Source organism: Aristolochia californica, unplaced genomic scaffold, assembly GCF_029961685.1.
Source record: "Aristolochia californica isolate CCGP_79_NKW_82.1479 unplaced genomic scaffold, dmAriCali1.0.hap1 SCAF_1, whole genome shotgun sequence".
Taxonomy (NCBI): domain Eukaryota; kingdom Viridiplantae; phylum Streptophyta; class Magnoliopsida; order Piperales; family Aristolochiaceae; genus Aristolochia; species Aristolochia californica.
Genome location: NW_027181770.1, coordinates 2,623,397 through 2,646,464, shown reverse-complemented (window position 1 = coordinate 2,646,464; position 23,068 = coordinate 2,623,397). Strand labels below are relative to the sequence as shown.

At 39.6% G+C, this 23,068-nt stretch overlaps 4 protein-coding genes and 1 non-coding gene across 7 annotated transcripts; 3 read left to right on the top strand and 2 right to left on the bottom strand.

Annotated features, from left to right (window-relative positions):
• The first annotated feature begins 2,820 nt into the window (after nt 1-2,820).
• Nucleotides 2,821-4,315, top strand: LOC137955703 (aquaporin NIP1-1-like). The gene is made up of 5 exons (XM_068802785.1): nt 2,821-2,982; nt 3,108-3,329; nt 3,452-3,649; nt 3,846-3,907; nt 3,996-4,315. The coding sequence occupies exons 1-5, from the start codon at nt 2,821-2,823 to the stop codon at nt 4,213-4,215; spliced, it is 864 nt and encodes a 287-aa protein (XP_068658886.1). The 3' UTR covers nt 4,216-4,315.
• A 1,004-nt stretch (nt 4,316-5,319) lies between these two features.
• LOC137940399 (seipin-2-like) lies at nt 5,320-8,972 on the bottom strand. Of its 2 annotated transcripts, XR_011110325.1 has the most exons (3): nt 7,663-8,972; nt 6,422-6,996; nt 5,320-5,624 (listed from the first exon to the last, which is right to left on the bottom strand). XR_011110325.1 is itself a non-coding variant. In XM_068785481.1 (2 exons), exons 1-2 carry the CDS (start codon nt 8,839-8,841, stop codon nt 6,541-6,543), a joined length of 1,635 nt encoding a protein of 544 aa, XP_068641582.1. In that variant the 5' UTR covers nt 8,842-8,972; the 3' UTR covers nt 6,392-6,540. The 2 variants fall into 2 exon arrangements, 1 of the variants encoding a protein (XP_068641582.1); XM_068785481.1 differs by lacking the exon at nt 5,320-5,624 and having other exon boundaries at nt 6,392-6,996.
• Nucleotides 8,973-9,499: 527 nt separating this feature from the next.
• LOC137939471 (probable LRR receptor-like serine/threonine-protein kinase At1g53430) lies at nt 9,500-18,367 on the bottom strand. Of its 2 annotated transcripts, none has more exons than XM_068784782.1 (24): nt 18,093-18,367; nt 16,739-16,910; nt 16,326-16,397; nt 16,150-16,218; nt 15,979-16,050; nt 15,815-15,886; nt 15,637-15,708; nt 15,489-15,560; nt 15,340-15,411; nt 15,158-15,229; nt 14,989-15,060; nt 14,048-14,119; nt 13,789-13,854; nt 13,610-13,672; nt 13,471-13,509; nt 13,341-13,390; nt 12,822-13,189; nt 12,148-12,349; nt 11,920-12,063; nt 11,641-11,759; nt 11,319-11,529; nt 10,997-11,234; nt 10,309-10,459; nt 9,500-10,223 (listed from the first exon to the last, which is right to left on the bottom strand). In XM_068784782.1, exons 1-24 carry the CDS (start codon nt 18,190-18,192, stop codon nt 9,819-9,821), a joined length of 3,045 nt encoding a protein of 1,014 aa, XP_068640883.1. In that variant the 5' UTR covers nt 18,193-18,367; the 3' UTR covers nt 9,500-9,818. The 2 variants fall into 2 exon arrangements, with proteins under 2 accessions (XP_068640883.1, XP_068640939.1); XM_068784838.1 differs by having other exon boundaries at nt 15,489-15,557.
• A 2,046-nt stretch (nt 18,368-20,413) lies between these two features.
• On the top strand, nt 20,414-21,027 carry LOC137964654 (probable LRR receptor-like serine/threonine-protein kinase At1g53440). Its single transcript, XM_068811386.1, has 2 exons — nt 20,414-20,557; nt 20,689-21,027. Exons 1-2 carry the CDS (start codon nt 20,414-20,416, stop codon nt 21,025-21,027), a joined length of 483 nt encoding a protein of 160 aa, XP_068667487.1.
• An 82-nt stretch (nt 21,028-21,109) lies between these two features.
• TRNAM-CAU (transfer RNA methionine (anticodon CAU)) lies at nt 21,110-21,193 on the top strand. The gene is given in 2 exon segments: nt 21,110-21,147; nt 21,158-21,193. It is a non-coding gene; the product is annotated as a tRNA-Met (tRNA).
• Nucleotides 21,194-23,068: the final 1,875 nt, after the last annotated feature.

Here is a 23,068-nt window from a genome sequence, read left to right as displayed (position 1 = left end):
ATGTATGTTGGTTATGCCCAATTTTAAATAGAGGTCATGTCAAATTTTATACAGGTATTATATATATAGATTATGCTTAATTTTAAGTAGAGGTTATGCCCAATCTTATACATGTATTATATATATATAGGTTATGCCCAATTTTATGTAAAATGTATGCATAATTTTATATATATTTTATTTGGTATATATTTTTTGAAAAGTTTTAAATGTATGTTTCGAGTTCGGCTCGAAGCTTGGCTCGAACTCGGTGGGTTCGAGCTCGATAACAATTTTAGGCTCGAGATGAGGCTTGGCTCGAAGCTCGGCTTGAAATATTTGGCTTGAACATAGGCAAGTTCGGGCTCAGCTCGGCTCGATACCACCCTAACCGCAAATACCGGAACTATGCTCGCATGCCTGGCAGGCGGTTATCGACCTCGACCAGGCCGAATTTGAGCACAACACTGTATTCCCACCAAGTTGGATCGGTCGATATGTCGTCGAGGGAGACAATGGAGGAGTATCAGGCGCTCCGGGGGCCTTGAACGTCAATGTCGCCGTGGGCACCGAGGTTGGTAGGAGAGTAGGCGTAGCAGGGGTTGGAAGGGGAGAAGAGCCGGAAGCCGAGAGAAGTGATTGCTTGTTACTCTTCATGCAAGTAATGTCAATTTTTATTGCTATTTTCTTAGTTAAGATCTAATTGTTCTGTGTTTTGTTAGTTAAACTTTGAATTCAATTAGTTATTCGTGGCATGCATCCTCCATTACTTTGGGCAGTTTTTCTATGTTTTTATCTGGTTACAGAAAGCAAAAGAAATTGGATTCCACGAACTACTTTGGGTGGTGGGTAATCTATATCTTAATCCTTTTTTAGTTGCAGTTGAATAATTAAAATCACGGTTATGTGCAGCTATTAAAAACGACGACGAAGAAGAAGAAGTAAAGTTAAACATCCTTAGTTCCAGGGTTCTTTCACACGCTTTCTCACTAAGATTATATTGTAACTTGTTCTTCTCATTATTGTCATTGGTGCTACTTTTATTTTCTTCACATAGTAAAAACTTCTCTTCGTTCTCTCCATGGAAGTTGGCATTACTTGCTAAACGGTGTGAATGTCAGCATGTAGGAGAAACACATAGTCGTATTTCTTCGATGACCCTGTGTTTAGAACAAGAGTGATGGATCGCAGTGAAGAAGAGTTCGTTAATTGCATATTCATCGTCCATTCGTCAAAATTCACAATCTAAAGGCTTTCACATGCTTCTTGCCCTGCCCAACCATCCAGCAAGACGTATCTGATTCCTGGCCAAATGGAGTGTTCCTAGGTATTTTTAATTTGATGACCTCCTCCACGTTCGGATAACTACGCATTCAATATTATCAAGGCTACAGAAACACCTCGCACCCGTGAGACCTCAACTTTGATCGTCGCAGACAAAAAAAATGGAGTTATGGGTAATGGCCTCGTGAACATTGACTTATAAAGAAGAAATTTGGCGCAAGTATCGACTTCAGGAAGCAGAAACGAAGACCCAGAACTCCATTTCTTTCCAAAGTTTTTAGTGAGTCAAAGAAAAAGCTGATAACAATTAACAAGGTCTAAACCTTTGACCTCTAGAAGCATTCACATCTAATCGCGAAGACATTGATACTGATGCAGGCACGGAGGGACATGGAAGCAAAAACACAGGCGAGAGAGACGTTGTTGCGGGAGTTGTGACTGATTTAGAGTTGATAAAATCATTAAAGGAGTGTCCATGCCCACCCCTACGAGTGCAGGCTGATTTAGAGTTTCTGACGTTTTGTTAAGGACTCTTGCTCACGTATGATCGGTTCAGGTTATTGAAGCTTTTCAAAATCATTAAAGGAGTAGCAGAATAGACAAATGCAGTCAAATTCAATCGATCGAGAGATATAAAACTTGATGAATACGAAAGGGATCGGAAAATTCAAAATGGACTAAAAAATGAGTTTTGCCAAGTGTCCAAGATTCAGAAAATTAAGCTGATCACCCACCGCTCCATAATTTCTGAAAAGTAACCTCCAGGAAGAATGACATCAGAGTGCATTTTGTGAATCGTAAGTCAGAGATGATTGAGAGCCTATTAAGCATAATCGGGTGGGTGACTGAGTGGGTGACTGCCTGAGATTTATTACTCTTTTTAACTCCCCATTTCGTCGGATCAGTCCTTGTCAAACGATGATCATATCCAACAATTATAGAAGCATAGAACTGTTTGTCAAAAGACAAAATTGCGTTACTTGCAGGATTCTTTTGCTTGTCTTTTGCCCGCGTGAGAAAATGTTAATGCTCAAGAACTGATAATCTGGAAATGGTCGTCCAAGAGATCCTTCGAGTGAGAAGACTGAAGACCTCAAAAAGCCATCTCTTCACGAGGGTACTTAATTTCCAACGACTGAAGAAGTTTTCAGGTAAGGAAAGTTATAGTGTAGCGGATGTTCAGGTTAAAATATAACCTCGGCGAAGGTATGGAATTTGGGTGATCAGAACTGAGAATTGACTATCCTTTATTACCAACCGGAAACTCTCCCTTTGTTCTCTCTCTCTCTCTCTCTCTCTCTCTCTCTTATTTTTCAAATCTGTTTTTTTGTGGTTGTTACAGCAGCTTCCAATGCACTACATCATATTTTTCAACACTTTCATTTCTCCCCATAGTCCCATGCCCTCGCTTTTTCTCCTTTCTTGTGAAGGAAACGTCGAGCATCCTTTCTCCGGTGGTCCTGGATGAGCAGTGGCTGAGGCTGTTATCTCGTACAAATACTAACAGCAGCAGGAAATCTTTCCAGTAGAAATCTTCCTGTTCGCTGGTGGTAAAATATGGGGGAGATTTCCGGCACCAATGGAAACCACTCAAAATTTGTTGAAGAGGGATTGAATGGGAATATGAAAGCTGAAACAGTAGTTCACATAGAAAGCGGTAATTCTCTGGAAATCGAAAGAGGGTGCAACTCTATGATGTCTGTATCTTTTTTGCAGAAGGTGACTCTTTGTTCTTCTTCTTTTCTTTTGAGAGTACAGCGATCATTTTATCAACTTACTGTCTCCACAAACTCAATTATACTGGTCTTCTCACTCGGTAAAATTTACTTTCATATGGTTCCCAGTTAATTGCAGAAGTATTTGGCACATATTTTGTGATATTTGCGGGATGCGCGTCAGTGATGGTGAACCTGAGCAAAGGATCCGTCACGTTTCCGGGCATCTGCATCGTTTGGGGCCTCGTCGTGATGGTCATGGTCTACTCCGTCGGCCACATCTCCGGTGCTCATTTCAACCCAGCCGTTTCGATCGCCTTTGCCACTTGCGGCAGATTCCCATGGAAGCAGGTAATCGATCAGCACTTTCTCGGCATCAATCTGGCTAACAGTATAAACAATTGCTCCGATCATATCCTACATCACACTATTTTCCAAATGATTTTCGAACCTTTGGTGATTAAATTAAACAGATCCCAGCTTACATCTTTGCTCAAGTTCTGGGGTCAACCCTTGCCAGTGGAACTCTCCGCTTGTTATTTGGCGGCAAACGTGAGCATTTTCCGGGAACCATCCCTGTCGGATCAGACATTCAGTCCCTCATTTTGGAATTCATCATCTCCTTCTACCTAATGTTTGTCATCTCCGGTGTTGCCACAGACAACAGAGCAGTAAGTTGCTCTTGATACAAATCTCTACCCAGAAAAATTTCACGGTTATTTTTCTTCTCTTGTATATTATGAAGAGGCATCGTTAATCGTCTGCGGTTAGTCGACAAGTTGCTTAACCGCTCCATCCACCTTCACTCGTTCCCCTTGCTTGCAAGTTGGATGAACTGCTTTAATTCGTCTTTAACCGTTTGTGCAGATTGGAGAACTAGCTGGGCTTGCAGTGGGTGCAACCGTCCTGTTAAACGTACTTTTTGCAGGGTAAGTAAGACTCATGTTCCAGCCTCCTCTGCATTTCTGCGTAATGAGATTTGAACATCCCTGACTTGGTGAGCTACAACAATGGCAGGCCGATATCTGGGGCTTCGATGAACCCGGCCAGGAGCCTGGGACCGGCAATCGTGGGAAATCGCTACGAGAGCATTTGGGTGTACCTGGTGGGGCCGCTTTGTGGGACCATATGCGGTGCATGGGCCTACAATCTCATCCGTTTTACCAACAAACCCTTGAGAGAAATCATCAAGAGAGGTTCCTTCCTCAGCAGCTCCAGGAGAAATAATTCCTGCTAAATCTGAAGACGTTCTGCTTACACTGACATGCCTGCCTCCTGGAATTATTATCTTATCAATGACCTTATCATAGAATGATTTCTTATTTCAACCGACAAGAATGAAATGGTAAATTTTGCTTTTGTTTCTCTTAAAAGCTTTGTATAGAAATGGAATACTGCTTGGGTTTTCTTGTCGTCAGATGAAGGAATGAAAATGACTGTTCTTTTTTTATTTTTAAACCTCCCCCATTCCTCAAGATGGTTGGAAGGTTATAGCCCCATATTTTCAAGCAAGAGATTTTAAAAACAATTGATGGCTTTAGTAATTTATCACTGCATATAACATATGTGAAATATCAAATTAAGAAGCAAGATTATTACCCTTTTATATGAAATACATTTCTGCGTTACCCAAGGTTTCATATTTGAATTAAGATACATTGATTCAATGCTAAAAAAAAAAAAAAAAATCAACTGGTTTGCCACTAGTAGTTTCTTGAATGCGTAGATCCTATTTGTCCTCAAATCACTAGCCAAAATTGCGATTCAAGATGCAAAATCAAGACCAAGGAAACCAAGAGATTGTATGAATCAGTTAAGAACTATGGAAGAAGATAAACGAGTGCTTTGAATTTAAGAAAACTCTAAACGTGCAAGGAGATTCAAAGTTTATTTACTGAGTCTATTTCCTCCTTTTCAGAAAAGACTACTTTCCCTAGACCTTTTGAGCGAGCTCCCTTTTACTTAAAACTTCTAAAGACATATATATATATCACTAAATCAGTACAAAACTCCCATAAAGAAAACTGATTTTGTATGTATTCTCTTGTAGGAGATGGAAGCTGGAACTCTCCTGGGCATTCTGTAAAGGCATCTTTACTTTGTCAGTCTTACCATAAACTGAACAGTTTCAGTAGAAACGAATTTTTGCACAATGTTCCTGGAATTTAAATCTGGCATCTGGTTGAGCTCGTAGGACTGTCATTTCTTTGATCAACTGTTCCAAATATTGCCTTATAATTCCACTGAAAACGTTACATGTTCAAAAAACAGATTCTAAAATGCAAATGCAAAACATGCAAGCACTATATTTTGATTCTCTGAATGATCTGAGATCTTACAATTAACAATTTTCTCAAGCACAACTTATGGTTATTGATATTAACATGTAAGATCACTGTATCCAAATATTAGTAGCGCTGAAACATATTCCAGGTTTTCTGTACCACTAGCCATTTCCACACAACCGGTGGCTTTAGCAAAGCTTTTTGTGAGAGAGTATACAATGAATACAACATAATACAGAAAATTGGCTGTTACAGCAAAAGTAGAATCAGGAGATTAATGGCAACTGACATACCCCAAAGGCGATGTAGAAATTTCTGGCAGTGCCTTCTAGGACATCCACTGATTGTATCATTCAACTTACTGTCAGAAAGATAGAATGCATGAGAATAACATCACACTTAACAAATCTATGAGAATATAGAATTGAAGCTACAGCAACAAAATTTGACAAATTAACAATGCCTGAAATGTTCTTTTGAACTGAGTTACTGAATGGGGTTTACACAATTAAACACTGGATACGAGCCAGGAGGAAATTCTGTTCTGCAAAAAGAATATCAATTGCAAGATAACGTAGTCTAATTTGATTATTTAATAAAAAAACTTGGAGTGATAATGTCATCTCTCTGGAGAACATGTGCTATTCAAAGGCTAATTTGATTATTTAATAATAAAAAAAGTTGGAGTGATTATGTTATCTCCTATGAAGAACATGCACTATTCAACCAAAGTGACTACATAATCTTAAATATAACAATGAAAATGATTGAAGTGAAAAACCAAAATAGCCTAATCAATTTGCTTAGACTTAGGATAAATAAGATATACAGTTTTCTATTAGCTTGCATATCACTCTTGGAAATCAGATTTCAATTCCTAGGTGTAGAAGACCTATATATGCTGAATGTCGTTCTATTTTTTAAAATTGCTGTAATTTGGTAGAATGTTATTTGTACTGGAAAGTCTATAGTGCAGTCATCATTAACCCTAAAAGGTGTGAGAACAATAATAAGCAGTCATTTCAAACAGATAAAATAGAATAAGCAAGAGAAATAAAGGATAAAAATATGATTCTCTTGTTATTCTTTTTCAAAACTGAATCATAAAATAGAATTTTATTCAGACAATAACAGAAGGTTGTACACGACCACCAGTACCAGCAGTTATTTGGATTTGTTGCCTGCAGAGAGATCACTGATAACAGCTTGCATTAGATATAAGGTGGTTTCCTCAGAATAATTGCTTCCTGTTCAGGTAGATCTAGCTTACTACAGCTTTATGTTCGGTTAGCAGGGCCATCCCTCGGCTTAGCCCTAGGGAGAATAAGAGGTCGACAACAGACCAGAATAAACAGTAATTCTATCACAAATATCCACACGCTGAGCCAGATGAATATTGTATTCTTCCACTTCCATATTATCCTCTTAAACAGAGGAAGTTTGGATTCAAGAACTAGTGATGCTGTATAAATCTCAGGTATACCGGCCCCAGGCCTGAATTCAGCCCGTTGCTCAAGGATGACTCTCAAGCATGCAGTTGCTTCCTCTCCTTCAGTAAACTGCGTCATTCTTAGGTTCACTGTTTGAGACTCAGACAAATAGCCCGCAATTAAAGGCCCACTTTTTAGGAGTGTCTCCATGTAGCGGATAGGGGAACTTTTAAATCGCAGCATGCATGGGTGACTTGAACTGCCGGTTACTTTGCCATTTATGGATACAACATCCACTCTAATCTGAAGACAGTAAAAATCTAAGAATGAAACCCATTGAATATTCTCAAAACCATCATCAGAATGAAAAAGATCAATGGTAATAAATACAGTCATTGTCCAACTCGAAGAGAAGAAAAAATGGATGCTTAGGAACAGAATGCTATGGAGGTCTAAATATAAATCTGATTACAAGAAACATGCATCACAACACACAAGGACAAAATTGGGAGGAAATACTTTTTGACTCCCGTGCATGATTTGTATGAGATTTCTCCCTGAGAACAATTATGATTTTTCAAAAGAGATGATCAATTAGCTAATACTAACAGCAGCAACCAAGAACAGTGTATATGCTTTAAGGCTGAGAATGTCAATCATTTTGAGGAAAACTTAGATAATCAATACTTCAGGCACTTATATTCCCAACAGAGGCCCTAATTGGTCACTTGGATAGACTCATACAGCATATCAAACTTTTATCAAATATCAGCGACTTATATCAAATATCTCACTCTAATTCCATATCAAACTTTTCTTTCCTTGGACAAGTCCCATCCATTATCAGGGACTTAAATTTGTGATAAACAGCAAAACTCGAGATAAGAAAAGGACTGCAAACCAAATAAGAAACATATAAAGAACAATATTAAAAAAGAAAAAGAACTCTCAGAGAACAGAAAACCTTACCTGAAAAATACCAAGCCTCCTATTATAATCTGATTCAGGCAAAGTAAATGAAACGTCAATCTGTAGATCATGATTAGATGGAATAACACGAGAGCTGGTCAATCTTCCAACATCAACCTTTTCGCTCTGTGTGGTACACGCAGAAACCCCATGACACGATAAAACAGGGACAAATGCTACTGGACTAGCCTTTGTATAATCGAAATTCAAAGTCTCCTTCATTCGAACTGGCTCTTGCACAAACCACCTCATCACAAATCCACTAGTTACAAACGCCATTACGAAAATGCCAGTTAACACAAAACAAATGTAAAACGACCAAAAGCATCCTCTTGCAATTTCTACAACATACTTCCCAAAGGACTGCCGGCCGCTAAAGCGTTGATATAGAGCTGGGCATAACCTAGAAAATACATAACCACAGATTCGTGAAAGACTGTCAAAGAACAGATCTTTGGCAATCCTCATAGTTCGGAAAGGATGGGTAACTAGCATTAGAGAGCAGCTCGTCAACCAAATCGGAAACGTGACGAAGCTAATTAGTAAACTTATTTGAAACAGGATTGCTTTAATCACTAAACCAGCCAAGGCAACCAGAAGGTTTGAAGAAGAAATATCACCATCTCGAAAAGAAGAATCAACCGTTTCCGACTTCTCCATTAGCTCGTTCCTCGCGTCCGAAATGATAGAATTTTCATTATTTCGACTAACTTTAGCACTAATTCCGCCGGAATTTGACCTAAAACGAGGAGATACCGCTTGATCCTGTACGTTTTCCGGGACTCTCAACGCAGATAGAAATTTGTTTCTCCTTCCTCTCATACTATCTCCGTCTCCCTTCTGATAAACCGCTGACAACAAAGAGGAGTCTGAGGAATCCATCCCATCATAAACAAAACCTTCCCGGCCGGTAAACTGGACGGATGATCCCTGTCGGGAAAGAGGGGGAGAAGTTTCAAGTGGAGATTCAATTGCCTTGCCTTGAGACTTATTTGTTACGGAATCGATTTCAGAAATCTGAGACAAATCGGAGGTGACGTCAAATTGGCGTGCGTCCTTCTCGCGGTCAGGAAAAGGAAATCTTTCAGAAGCCTCGAAGAAGTTGTCGGAGCCGCAATTCGAGTCTCCTTCCATTAGAGCAGATAGGAGATTGGGACTTGGGCGCTGAAGGATTCTCATCCGGTATCGGGACGTTTCAATTTTATACCCATATTCGGCAATTGGACAGAGAAGGAGGGCCGTTATGCGGAGGCCGTTGCAGGGACAAACTACGGAACAATGGAGACCATGAATTTATGTAGACGAAGACGTTGATGTGTGTGCTTGGGGAAAAAGAGAGGAAGGGCAGGCCCAGCCTGGGTGTGCTTGATCGCGCGGGAAGGTATCATCTTTTCGGGCAACAAGTAAACGACATGCTTAAAGCTCCCAGGGCGCAATCCTAAATTGACCTTTTTGAACATAAGAGATTAGAGATTCTCGTATTACCATTTGAACGATGAAAAATACCACATTGGACCAATCACCAATCACGCTAGAGGTGAAGGGCCCCTGAACTCGCCCATATGAGTGCACGTGAGGATGCTCACGAGTGTCCAGATAAATAGAAGGGAACGAAAACTAGGGAGATTTGGTTAAAACTGTAAACTCATTCATTCGAGGAACAAAAATCACCAATTGAAAAGTGAGAACTGTGAATCGCTGTAAAACTGATTAACGGCAAATTTTATCCTATTCAAAGCAACATAAAGGGACAAATAGACAACAAGGTCAAAAGGCTTAAGGCGTCGCAAAACCTCGGCATGAAACAAAAGAATTTCCGCTGTAAGGCGGAGAGCAGTGACGAACTGACGATTCTGTTGTTAATAATATAGCCAAAATAACAATCAGAAAGTTTTAGCAATACACAATGGGCAAAGAATAACGAACCACCATAACTAGTTCCAGTAAGTACATAAAAGAAAATACAGCACTCTTAACAAGTAGCCGCGTGTGGAAAACAGAGGCACTAGAATGCTTACTCATCTGCTCTTGAATGTCCAAGACTCCAACTAGCGAGTGAAGGCCTGCACCGGAGGCATGACAGAAGTATATAGAAGCAAAGCAACAACTGAACTAAAGTGAGCCAAAGCTTTGACAAGAGATCTTCGAAATTGTGATCATTCTAGATCGATGATATTATTATTAGGGAGAAGCCTATTGGCTGAGGTTTTTTCAGTAGTGTCTTCGGTTTTGTAACTCTGGAGTGACATTGACATGGATGACCCACTCCAAGGCCCATCCGTCGAAGTCCCTTGGATTTGACTATCATGTGATAACTTCTCAAACGCCTTAAACCTCATATCTTCGTTGGAAGAACCAGGGTTTCTGAGTGCGGTGCTGACAGTCACTTGCCCTTCAAGCATGCTCACTACTGTAGACATATTGGGCCTCAGAGTAGGAGAGGGACTGGTGCATAGGAGAGCCAATTTCAGCATTCTCTGGGCTTCTTCCTTTTTGTAGTCTGATCCGAGGCTTGGATCAACGAGTTCAAGGAGATCACCCTTTTCTTGTAAGACATAGGCCTATTAAAGAAAGGAAATAGTTACATATCCTCTCAAGAAATAAACGTAAAGCATGTGAATCCAGTATGTCTAAGAAGATACTTACCCAATCAAGAAGATAAACAAATTCCTCCTTCGGCCTATAGTTTGTGTTGCTCTTTCCACTCACGATCTCCAGTAGTACAACTCCATAACTGTAGACATCTGCTTTGTCCGTCAAGTAACCCCTCATGGCATATTCTGGAGCCATATATCCACTGAAAAAATTGTCATTAGTAAGTCACATCAACATACCAAGGAGGACTTTTACAAAAAATTAAGAAAATATCCTTTTAGAATGGTTGAAATACTCTTGTTCATCTAACTAATGAACATAATGTTATTCTAGTCCTGATTTTTCTTGGTAATTTTCAGTATTACATCTATATGATGCTTGTACACTGAACTAAACAACTGATAATGTATTTCATATCATATTAGCAACTTTACTATACCACCGTGATGGCATTAAAAGCTAGATCTTTTCAGTTCTTGATTTCAGGTAATGCTTTCTCAACTTTCACTCTGCTTAGTTTGTCATATACAGGATATACTATTTTCTTTTTATTTAAATGGCGATTCGGTTATATTGAGATATCGAGCAAGCAGGATAATATTCTTATCATACATTGGTTCTTGAAAAAGAAATAAAAAGTTCTTCCTTACCATGCTTGTGTTATTAAATTCTCAACAAAACTCACCTGGTGAATCAGAAAAGAAAGAAAAAACGGGCGGAAGACAAAACCATAACTCACATAGTTCCAGCTATTCGTGTGCTTATATGGGTATCCTCCCCTTCATCAAGTTTTGCTAAACCAAAGTCGGATATTTTTGCATTGAGATTCTTATCAAGTAGGACATTGGTAGCCTTGATGTCTCTGTGAACTATCTTCAGCCTGGACTCTTCATGAAGATAGGTTAAGCCCCTTGCTATCCCAAGGCAAATCGTCCGTCTTGTGGGCCAGTCCAGTCTCAATCGGTGCTCCTCACGGCCTATAGGTAGTCAGTCTTTAATCATTTTGTCCAAAAGACATCATTGACCATAATATCTAGGAACGGGAAATTGTTTACACTTACCAAATAGAGCACGGGCAAGGCTATTGTTTTCCATGTATTCATATATTAACAGCAACTGATTCCCTTCAATACAACATCCAAAAAGCTTCACAAGGTTGGGGTGCTGTAAAGCCGATATCATGCCAATCTCATTCACAAACTCCCGGTTTCCTTGCTTTGACTTTGAAGAAAGCTGCTTGACTGCAATGACAGAGCCATCAGGAAGAATGCCCTATGAACAAAAAGTGTATTATTGGCATCAGATTTCATGAAGGAAGAATGGCAAGGCAGTACTTAATGATGAGAACGTTAGAAGCAAGTATGATCATCAGATTGTATGAACCTTGTAGACTGGCCCAAACCCGCCTTCTCCAATTTTATTTTCTGGATCAAAGTTCTTGGTGGCTGCTTTAATCTGTTTTAAGCTGAAGTAACCTGTCTGTAACTCAAGACCTTGAAATTCTGAAAAATGATGAAAGTCATTGTGAACTAAAAAAACAACTCATACGACTACAGATGATGTTGTTTTAAAATAAAACAATGCAACTAATATAACTGAAAACTCAGTGTCTGAGTTGCTAAAAGAAAGATTTTATGAAGAATATCTCAACTTATACTTCACCTTTATCTCTAAGGTCTTTTCCTCCAAAGCAACCTTTCATCCAAAGAAGTATCACAATGAAGGCAACCACCACAAGTGAACCAATGACAATACCAATAATAGCTCCAACAGAGAGTCCATCATCACCAAGATCAGGTTTAAAGTCTACGTATAGAAAGTTATGAGTTATTATTCCTTTAAAGCTGACAAAAAGATGAGGCAATAGATATAGACAAAGAAAGTTCTTACTTGGTGTCACAGTGATAGCAGATATAAGAGGTCCATAAGAACCTCTAGAAGGGATGGCAATCGTTCCTTTTCCAGCCCAATATAAATGGATTTCAAGAGTATGACTGGGACCTGAGACCATAGCTGTATAATTCTGAACAAATCCTTTACCAGATCCTCCAGCTTCTTTTTCAATGTCAAAATCATTCAGCATTATCTGCCCCTGCCGCGAATCAGTAATATAAATCATTAGATTCGAAGTTTCATGTTCTTCGGCAGGAAGATTAGCCCAGACCAAGCACCAGCCAAGAAATCAATCTGTGTGTCAGTCACAAGTGCAGAGGAGAGAGAGAGAGAGAGAGAGAGAGAGAGAGAGATGCAAATAAATGCAAACTATTGTCTTGCATGTTACACTGTTCAATCAATCTGCTGATTCCAAGAGGTACTAAAGGCATTTCTTATACCAAAGCTGCAAATGATCAACTGCTTGCTACTTTGAAAATATAAAAAACCCGATAAGGCATTGCTCTTTTGATCTGGATACATTTAATTGAATGCTTGATATAATGGTAAGTACCCTTAATAAAAATAAATGCCACAGTAATTACAAGAGGGTCAAGCTCTGCTTATTTGAATGCCATCTTTTGGCGGCACCATAGTGATGTGACTAGTTCCATAAAGAGATGCTTGAATACCTGGATAGATACATCAAATAAGCGCCGCCCAACACTGCTATATGTTTCATTATCTGTGAATACTATTTCCGCAAAATGAAGCCCAACCGTATAATTCCCTTCTTGCAAGCAAAATCCATAATACTTGAGAGATAAAGGGGAAAGGCGAGCTGTCTCATAAAGAGCTGGCATCTCAGACGAAGTCACAGTTGATATGTTTGATGCAGTGTAAGGTGCATTAGATGCAGTAATAAAATCTCCTGTACTGCTGTACCCCCACTTCTCTGTAGAGTAAAATACTGATGGTCCCCTAGTCTGTACATCTGCTTCATATTCGCGATCACCAATATTCAATTTTGGACCACCACAATTAATAAAAATTTCATAATCTGCATTTGATAAAACTAGATTAGTGTCTTAAAAAATGTAGAGCTTATAAAAATTTCCATGTGCTTAAATGCATAAGCTAATGACATAAGTTATGACTGTAACTTCATAATTGATGGAGACAGAGCAACCAATGCTCAGAAATTCACATACTTCTTGCTTCGCCAGAGCAGGGGAGGCTCCTTCTCATGCATGTTGGGATCCTACAAAGGATATAAATAAATCAGGACTTTAGCCTTCATGTAGTTCAAACTAAGAGATTGAGTTTAAAAGTAAAGCTTACGAACTGTCTTGAGCTGAGAAAAAAGTCGCAATATAGTTCCTGTATGTGATATGCGTGGAAACCAATTAGAAACAAAAACAAAGGAAAGATGGAATTAGAAATGAAAAGCGATCAATAGCCTAGAATGAGATCCTCTTACAGCTTTCCCTGAGAGCAAGTTGTCTGTGAAGGGGGGTCAGTAAAATTGTTATATGATATGTCCCTTCAAAAGATAAAGCCAAAACGTTAGCAATTATTTTCAAGGTGAAAGGAGAAGTCCAAAATTCAAAACAATACAACCAGATGGAATTTCGAGATTTCAATAAAATGAATACTCACAAATCATGCCCACTTCTAAAGAACCAATCAGGTATTCTTCCAGTTAGCATGTTGCTGGTCAGATACCTATAGTGGACAATATGTAGCTTGTGATTAAGGTCAAAATGCAGGATTTCGCTGCTGGGTATCCAGGTCAACACCAAAAAATTGAAGTACATAACATTCTTATATTTAACTTAAAGATCTAAACTTTCTGTGGGAAAAGAAAAAAAAATGAAAATAATGTGAAGGTCTAAGTTTTAATGTCCATAATGCTTACAGATTATCTATGCTGCCCATATCGTCAAAGTTGCCAGGAATTTCTCCAGTTAACTGGTTAAAGCTGAGATCCCTGCAAAAATGTCATAAGAAAAGAACTTCATAGGATTGCCTTTAAAATTATGTTGTAGTCTAACTTTGTTTTCATGGATATTTGATTTTAGCTGCCATAATCATTAAATGTTTGACACCTTGGATAATAACTATGTAATTTAAAGTGCAAGCAGACAATGGATTTTTATGAGGTCATTTTGGTTTGGACCTTGATGTCCATAGCTAAGAAAAAGGATTGACAACATGAGAATCAGATAATTTGGTTAATGTGAATTAGAATGCATCTGTTTGCTCCTTGCTGTTCCTGGAGGCCCATCTTTAAACTGTTTGTGTCTACCATTACAACATAAATTTGAGACAATAGACTATCCATGTAGTGGCAGCGTAACTTGTCCAAGTTATCAACATTGCTTCACATGTCTATGTTAAAAATAGAAAAAATAAAATAAAAAAGTGATATTGAAATTCCATACCATCATTTTGTACTTTCAGAAACCACAAGAAATTTGGGAAGCACTGAAGCTAGTAATGTTAGAAAATACATTCAGGGGTATTTTGGTCATTTTACCACCTCTGTGGTTAATTTTCGTTATGTAATCTTCTTCTGCATGTTACATTATGTCGGTAGTTAAATTTTCATGTACACAAGATGTGTAGTTAAAGAGATATAAGGAGTTTGAAGTTTATAAGTGTATAGGCACATTTTTGTAATTTGTAATACAAAACAAATAGATAAAAGGTCTAAAAATTAGTGCACGATCCCCAACAAAGCCTTTTCAGTCTCTTCAGAAAAATTTCCTTTTCCTTCCTCTTTTTCCTCTCAATTTTCTCCTCTTACTTCACCCAAATCTTGATTTTTACAAGTATTATTCAGAAACTTCAACTTACAAAGATTTTAGGTCGCTCATGGTCCCGATGTATGGTGGGATTTCATCAGAAATAGAACAATTCCTCAATGTCCTGCCTCATATCCAAGAAGAAAACTTTGCATGAGCACATGAAACAAAAGAGAGTTGAATTGTTTATGCAATGGAGTTTAGAAAATTTTGTTACTCACAAATATTTCAATTTAGTTAAATTTTTCAGCGGAGGAAAAGGATTGCTTGATCCGTGCAAGTCAGATATCCTCCTGAAAATATAAAATTGTGTCAGAATTGATATCATATGGAAAATTTTAGCATCATTATGGGAGAACCCCACCAAAAGTCACAAGCATACTGTCAAGGTAGATGTTCTTACAGTTCAGTTAGATTGTGAAGGAGAGATATGGTAGAAGGAATAGGTCCTTCCATGGATGTGCCTAGCATATCTCTGCAGTAGTTTAAAATTTGATGTTAAGGAAAATTTTGTTGGAGAGGCATAACATTCAGATTAAATGAGCTTCGTACAGTATGTCTAGGTTTATCCAGTTCCCAATAAACGAAGGAATCTTCCCAGATATATTGTTCCCGTCAATTCTACTGCAACAATAAACTAAAGTTTAGTTTTTCTCATTGTCGAAATCGTTAGTAGCTAGAACAAGAATATTTAACTCACAAATCCGTTAAATTTTTAAGCTCTCCAAATGTTGTCGGCAATGGACCAGTGAAGTAATTCCCAGAAGCAAGACTGCGTCGGCAAAACACAAGTGGATTACCATTAAAGAATACTTTTCCATAGAATAATTAATTAGTTGGACATCCTTGAAAAATAAAGACAACAGGAGAAGTCTTACAATCTCTGCAAGTTGACCAATTTACCCAATTCTGGAGGGAGGGGTCCTCTGAGCGAGTTATCCTGTATGATCCTGTATGATGATCATGAATGTCTAATTGCAATTACGAAGCTCACATCTTTTAATTTCAATAAAATGTAACAACGCAATCTCAAATAACGTACAGTTCAGCGAGCGAGTCAATGTTTCCAAGCTCCTTTGGAATCGTCCCTGAGATTCTGTTCCCCAGGAGTGATCTGAAATGTAGATACATAAGGTAAGCATTAAAATCGCAGATTGTTCGAAACCATAATCAAGTTAATAGAGCAACAGAGTGATTGAGATGGAAGGGTTACAAAAAGGTAAGAGGAAGAGAAGCCCATGCCGAAGGGATGGAGCCATTGAGGTAGTTACGAGTGAGATCGCTGTTATAAAAGAGCAAAAGGTAGGATTAAACCATCAATCTTTTTATGCATTTACTTCAATATATGATAGTCGTAGAGTATACTGAATTAAAAGTTAGACCACTTACATCTGCTGAAGGAAGGTAAGATTAGCAAACTCCTCCGGCAGTACAGCGTTGAGATTTTGACCCTTGAGCACACTGAAATCGGATGATACAACCGAAGGAAGACAAGTCAGGGTAGATCTTAACAGAGTAACAGACGCCCTTGTGTTGTCATTTCCATTCTACCAGTTACATGGCTTATCCACACATTTATGCAGAGGATAGAGTTGCAAATGAACACGGTTAAGTCTTACTATAGAACCACCAATATTAACGTATATCGTTCGCTACATAAAAGACAGAGCTCTAGCACCAATGCGACGGCTATATTTTATGAGCTATGCGGCTGACGCAGAATTCAACTGCTAGCATAGCAATTGAAAAGAACAACATGAGATGCAGGAAAGTAATAGAAGGTGGAGTTTGAGACTTCATACACGCGAATGACATGGCAAACTGTGGATTTCTCGTACGAACAGTCGCAAGTGACGTTATTCTCATAGTTTCCCTGCTTTTCTGTCACCCATGGTGCCGTTCCATTGCAAGGATTTATGTCGAAATCCCAATCCCTCTTCCCCAACTTGTTTCCAATAGCTCTCAGTACGGCCTCTGGTTGTGTTAAAAAAACAAAAAAGAGAGCAAGAGCAGCAGTTTCAGTACGCCTGGATTTAAGACGCGCGCGAATAACAATTTAATATTTCGTCAACATTAGATAGCGGTGGCCAAGAACCCACCGTTGGCTGGGTTCAATAGAACTACAGTAGGCCGGGTTCAATAGACCTACAGTAGGCCGGGTTCAAGGACCGAGTCCGTACGAAATTGTCAAAGAACAGAATAAGTCACAATCACAAGTCATTACCAAGCCTTAGGCCGTACATGGCCGGCTCTGTCCCGCCTGAGAGCGTTTACAAACGACAAAGAGGTGGGCTTAAATTTGGTTGCCACGTGAAATCATGTGAAAAAACTGCGAATGAATGTGAGCTGGACGATTTTTTGTTTTAGAAATGTTCCGTGCCGCCAAGAACGCGTCCAGCAATTTTCCTTTGTTAAACCAGAGATAGGAAAAAGCCGAGGGGTAAATCGTAGATAACTACAACATCCTCGTCTGAGAATACGACATGCACTTGAAATATTAATTGGCCACCGGTTCTCCAATTCCGGCAGTAGATGATCGGAAAAGAAATCAGGCATTTTGTTGATCGGAAATAAGAGTACCTCAAAATCAGGTGACCCTTGTCTAGTTCTCGACAAAAAAAGATGATAGAAAAGAGAGTTCTCGACGACAAATAGATCTAAAAGAGAGGCCGCCTTAGTTCACCGTCTCTATAGAAATAGTTCTTCATTCGATCATCAATGCGGAGTTGCAGAAATACAAATTGCAACTCGGCAACAAGGAGCGAAAACCAGACAAGCTGAAAGTAACAGAGAGTTGATACTCACGTAGCGACTTACAAAAAACCATAAAGAAATCCGTAATTCAGAAGCGAGAGAAAGAAAGAGGGAGAATAATTAATTTCCATTTCTAATTAACTTCAAATTCAGCAAAAAATCGATCGATGACCTTCCCATAGGAATTAGGAAGTCTGAACCATCTGATAAAACTTTGAATTTTCAGGAGCATGTAAACAGAGAGAAAGCTCGACTTTAGAGAAAAGGATAGCAGTTAGAGAAACACAAAAAAAAAACAAAAAAAGCGGCCGTTCAAGGAAGAAAAGCTTCACAGAATCACACGATCTTCCCCGGTTCTACCTTAAAAAAACTCAGCAATCAAAACCAGAGAAAATTGCGTACCTTCTGCTACAGGCAACTTTTGCCCCTCTGTTCTCAACAGTCCGACGCAAAGAAACACAACAAATACGAGAACAAAACTAGAACGCCGCACCCGCGCCATCACTCCCTGTCGCCACCACTCCCGACTAGATGCCGAAACAGCAACAAGAGCTATATGAGAATCACCCAAGAAAAAAAAAATTAACTGGCACGAAAGCTTCCCGGCCTTCTTCTGCCGAAGAAATCGCAAACAAAGAAATGAAAATCTCTCGTCGAACGAAGGGAGGCTGTTTCAGTTTTCCAGAAACAGGCGGGAGAGAGTTTCTAAGCTCCCTTGTTGCTGGCCTTTGTTGACTTTTCCATGGGAGCCAAACAGAGTTGCTCCTCTGCCACAGCCAATTCAGTGGGCCCACGTACACTTTACTGGGTTTTGTCGCTTGTGATTTTTTATTGGACGTTTGGCTGGTTGTGATTTATCTTAAGAGTTTAATCACCAGATCGGCGAGGCTTAATCCGACTGAACTGATTTGACTCGAATTCTCACGTGTCCAACTGTATGACTAGTATGATTGAATTATTCATTTGTGGATTAGAAGGAGGGTGTGACAGGACTAAGGTTTAATAATTATATAATCGGACTTTGTCTCGTTGTCCGAGTCTTAGGCTGGGCTATTAATTGGATTTCGTCGAACAACTTTGAAATGTGATTAGAAAGATATGTACGTGTTAGCTCTTGTCTACGATAATAATATGTACCAGCATTTTCGTTAGTCGTCGCCGTTACGAGAGATTTCACAGTCAATATTGTGGAATTGGAAAGAGAGCCGTAGTCTGTTAGACGCGGTCCACGTTCTTCTTTTCTATATCAGAGGGTACATGGTTCTCTATCTCTGAAGCATCTGCTTTCAATATTTTTCTGTCCCAAAGTTGCAGAAGTTTCATTCATGGAGAGGATTAATAAGAGAAACAGGAAGGACAGTAGTGGGCAGCAGACCTGACAATCCTCACCTTGATTTGACGTCGAGTCTCCAATTCTCATTTTCCAAAATCAGCGTCTTCCCTCTACAGGAAAACCGTGTTAAATTACAGCTGGTTTCTGCATGCATTCTCTCGGCGGCTTTTAAGATAAAGTTGCTACTCTGAGATGACATCAAAATGGCCAGCAGAAAAGTGGGATGGAGAAAACTACAGCTACCTGCTCCTCTGCATTTGACTTTTCCTTCTTTTTGTTTTAACGGTGGGGGGATCATCTGAGAGGTTAACGCCTCAGATCAATTCCATGGGCATCAGCCGACACATCGGTGTTACTGTTTTGGCCCGCTCTAAGCAGCCGCGTAGGGCTTTTGAAAATAATTAATTTAACAACATAAAGTTTGTTGATTTTTGGTATTGAAAATATAGAAACCTGACTGTATGGTTAATTTGATTAAGCTGAAATTAAAGTTAATCCACACGACAGCACCATTCCTGTTCCCTACCGCTTTAGCCGGGATTCGAATGCGAAACGTGTATTGTCCAGCTCAGATACTATATCAAACGCCTAGCCAATATAACCCAACAGACTAGTCTTAAGTGCGGAAAACCAAGTATCTAACCCATCAGTGGTGGACGGAACCATCTAACTCTAACACCCACCATTCCTGTTCTCTACCACTTCACCCGAGATTTGAACACGAAACTTGTTGCCCAGCTCTCAAACCATGTCAAACTCTTAGCCAATATAACTCAACAGACCAGTCTATTAAGTATAAAAAGCCAAGTACCTAACCCATCAGTGGTAGACGAAACCACCTAACTCTTACATAAGAGTAAAATTTCAGGTCCATTTGAACATCGCCTGAATCTGAACTGAGAAACAAGGTATAAGATTTGCCAAGGCTTAGCTAAGTGTTTGGCTTATCTTCATGAAGAATCAAGGCTGAAGATAGTTCATCCAGATATCAAGGCCACCAATGTGCTACTTGAGATCTTAATGCCAAAATATCTGACTTTGGCTTAGCTAAGCTAGCTGAAGATGATAGTACTCACATAAGCACCAGAATCGCCTGAACTAGGTGAGTGACTTCATTTTGTATTTCACTTCTCTTTCTTTCCTAGATACAACTTTGTGTATCCTTCATTATCCAAAGAGCTGAATCAAATCATGGATAAAGCAGCCTGACCAATGTAGCTGCTTATTTTTATGAAGTAGATTCTAGGCACTTCCGTGTATTAATAATTCATAATTAAAAAAACTACCTATGACAGTGGTTATAAAATACCTATTAATGGCTTTAAGCCTTTAACAGAACCTAACCCGGCTTAATAGAGCAGATGATTGACATTGATTTTTCAGGGGATATATGGCTCCTGAGTATGCAATGAGGGGCTATTTGTCGAGTAAAGCAGATGTTTACAGCTTCGGGGTTGTTCTTCTCGAGATTGCCAGTGGAAGGAACAACACGAGTTACCGGAATGATGACAAATTTGCTCATCTTCTCGATTGGGTAAATTCTTTAATACGTTTTGTTTTCAGCAAGGAAAGAGTAGCATCCGGATTATCCATGTTTATAATCAGGTGATACTATCAAGTACAACTAATTTCTTTCCTTTCATTTGGTTCTATGGATCGTTGCAGGCCGAAGCACTTCGAAAGGAGGGAAATCTTCTCGAATTAGTTGATCCAAGCCTTGAATCTCGCTACTCAGCTGAAGAAGCAACTAGGAGTTTGAGCTTGGCTCTCCTCTGCACCAACCCTTCTCCTAATCCGAGGCCCGCGATCTCAACTGTGGTGAGCATGCTGGAGGGTAAAGTTACTATTCAAGTCGTGGTTGAGGAGTGTGGTTCGTTCAGTCAGGATAGCCAGAAACACAGCTTGATCATGGACGGCCCTTCGCTTGATTCTTCTGCCTCTTTCGCTAACAGAGAGGAAAAGAGTTGCTCCATTCTCTCAACCAGCAAGCGCACTGAGCCGTAGAGGAATCTTAACATTTTTAAGGTGATATTTATTTCTTGACTTATAAAACATAATATAAATAAAGTAAGAAAAAAGCAACTACGGGGTGGTGGCGCAGTTGGCTAGCGCGTAGGTCTCATAGCATAGAGGAATCCTGAGGTCGAGAGTTCGAGCCTCTCTCACCCCATCAATTTTTCATTTTCTCATTAGTAGACCAAAACAAAAGGGCCCATTACTGTGAGTTACATTCCTTGACAGATTCTCTCTGGTCACAACAGAGTTGGCTTTAGCTATCCCGCTCTTCAGAATCTCTCCCGTTATAGTAAATATATATTCCCTTTAGCTTTTTTTTTTTTTTATAACTCATTTCGTTTAAGAAGATTTGATTATTCCAACAAGTAGATGCTCGTGTTTGAAACAGTTATCACCGGAAACTACGTATGGTCTCCGGCTACTTCATCGTTGACTATACGTAACTTATAATTGCCATCGTCGTTCACCATTAAAAACGTACAGAGGAGCGACCTCAATAACGACATGCAAGTCAACTTTTGTTTCCCAGTTCGCGCACCAATCTCAACACTCTCTTGATTATAGAAAGCGATTAATATCTACTACCATCAATTGAATAGTGGGATTGGTTGAGTACCCTGTTGGCATCCCCAGAGCCAGCTATGAGATTAAATTTCTCTGTATTTTCTGTGGATCTAATATTTTTAAACTTGCAATTGGCTCGTCTTCATGCTCGGAAGTCTTCGAGATGCGACGACGCAAAATATGTCTGCTTTTTCATTGCTTCAAAGTTCAAAGTTCAAACACTTAAAAACTTCTTTACGTTTACACCTTTGGAGCCAGGTCTATCTGCATGTGGAATGGGGTGCCATAAGCAGAAATGCAGACGCAATCTGGGAAGGTGAACTGGAATTTCCTTGAAAGGAAAATCGAAGTAAAAGACATGCTCGTTGGTTACTTGGTTTTGGGCTGATGAGATGAAATGACGAACGTGTCTTTTTTTATCACTCTTAACTCTGTCAAGACAACGTGTTTGAAAATAGAAACTGGTTTGATTTTCTGAAAGATTTGAAAATCAACACGTAATTGCATTGACGAGGGGTCCGGTCAACGAAAGCCATCACTTGTCAACAATCCACACACGCTGCCTGGTTCAGTTACTGCTCACCAATCTTCGCTTACCCATCTCTTTTTCCGCTCTCTCCGCATTTCGGTAACGAGAGTCGGAGATCGGAAGAGTAACCCAGTAAGAGCTAACCATTTTCTGTGGCAGGCTTTACCGATTTGCTTTTCTCTTTGAGCTGCATGTGTAACCCAGGAAACGCAAGATCCGGGAAGATGTTTCCATCTTGGGCTTTTCTTGCTTTTCTCCTTGGGTTGAATTGTTTGACGACGTTCATCGACGGAGCCACTGTATTGCTAGATGATGAAGGTAAGAGTGAGATCATCTCTTAACATCTTTCTTTCTTCAGTTTGTCTCGTCATCTCAATTAGAAGAACAGCTAAGAGGCCGTCAGTTCGTTTTAGGCGCAGATATCTACGTCGATCTTCTCTTCTTCTCCTTACTCTGAAATCCGAAAAAAAATGGTGATGACACCTTGCGATAACATTGATAGTTAAGTAGGGTTACCAATCAATATTGGAGTCGGAAGCCGGATTTCATCTCGAATCAGGGTTCTCTTTCTCTGGGACTTCATTTCACTGAATCAAAGTGAGCCTTAACAGTTCCTTTCTTTTGGTTTCTTTGTGTGAAAACGATGATTCTCAGTGGACGCTCTAAAGCAAATCGCGAACACACTGGGGAAGAAGGGTTGGAATTTCAGCGTAGACCCGTGCAGAGGAGAAGCGGGATGGGCCACAGTCAACCCGCGGAAGGGATTTGAGAACGCCGTCACTTGCAACTGCACCTTCCAAAATAACACCGTCTGCCATGTCGTCACCATGTAAGCTCTAAGTTTGGTTGGGTGCATACGGGCAGGGCAGAAAGACGCCGTTCTATTGGCCCGCATGGCCCACATGATTAACGATAATTTTTCACTAATCACCCTGA

Bases quoted from the DNA above. Each gene is read 5' to 3' on its own strand.
- LOC137955703 (XM_068802785.1), top strand. From the start codon at position 2,821: ATGGGGGAGATTTCCGGCACCAATGGAAACCACTCAAAATTTGTTGAA. The intron at 3,650-3,845 runs GTAAGTTGCTCT...CCGTTTGTGCAG, and splicing joins TTGCCACAGACAACAGAGCA to ATTGGAGAACTAGCTGGGCT. The intron at 3,908-3,995 runs GTAAGTAAGACT...CAACAATGGCAG, and splicing joins TTAAACGTACTTTTTGCAGG to GCCGATATCTGGGGCTTCGA.
- LOC137940399 (XM_068785481.1), bottom strand. From the start codon at position 8,841: ATGAGAATCCTTCAGCGCCCAAGTCCCAATCTCCTATCTGCTCTAATG. The intron at 6,997-7,662 runs GTAAGGTTTTCT...TACTGTCTTCAG, and splicing joins GGAGGCTTGGTATTTTTCAG to ATTAGAGTGGATGTTGTATC.
- LOC137939471 (XM_068784782.1), bottom strand. From the start codon at position 18,192: ATGGCGCGGGTGCGGCGTTCTAGTTTTGTTCTCGTATTTGTTGTGTTT. The intron at 16,051-16,149 runs GTAACCCTTCCA...TCTACATTTCAG, and splicing joins TCTCTTCCTCTTACCTTTTT to ATCACTCCTGGGGAACAGAA. The intron at 11,530-11,640 runs GTTCATACAATC...TTTTGTTCATAG, and splicing joins GGTTTGGGCCAGTCTACAAG to GGCATTCTTCCTGATGGCTC.
- LOC137964654 (XM_068811386.1), top strand. From the start codon at position 20,414: ATGGCTCCTGAGTATGCAATGAGGGGCTATTTGTCGAGTAAAGCAGAT. The intron at 20,558-20,688 runs GTAAATTCTTTA...GGATCGTTGCAG, and splicing joins TTGCTCATCTTCTCGATTGG to GCCGAAGCACTTCGAAAGGA.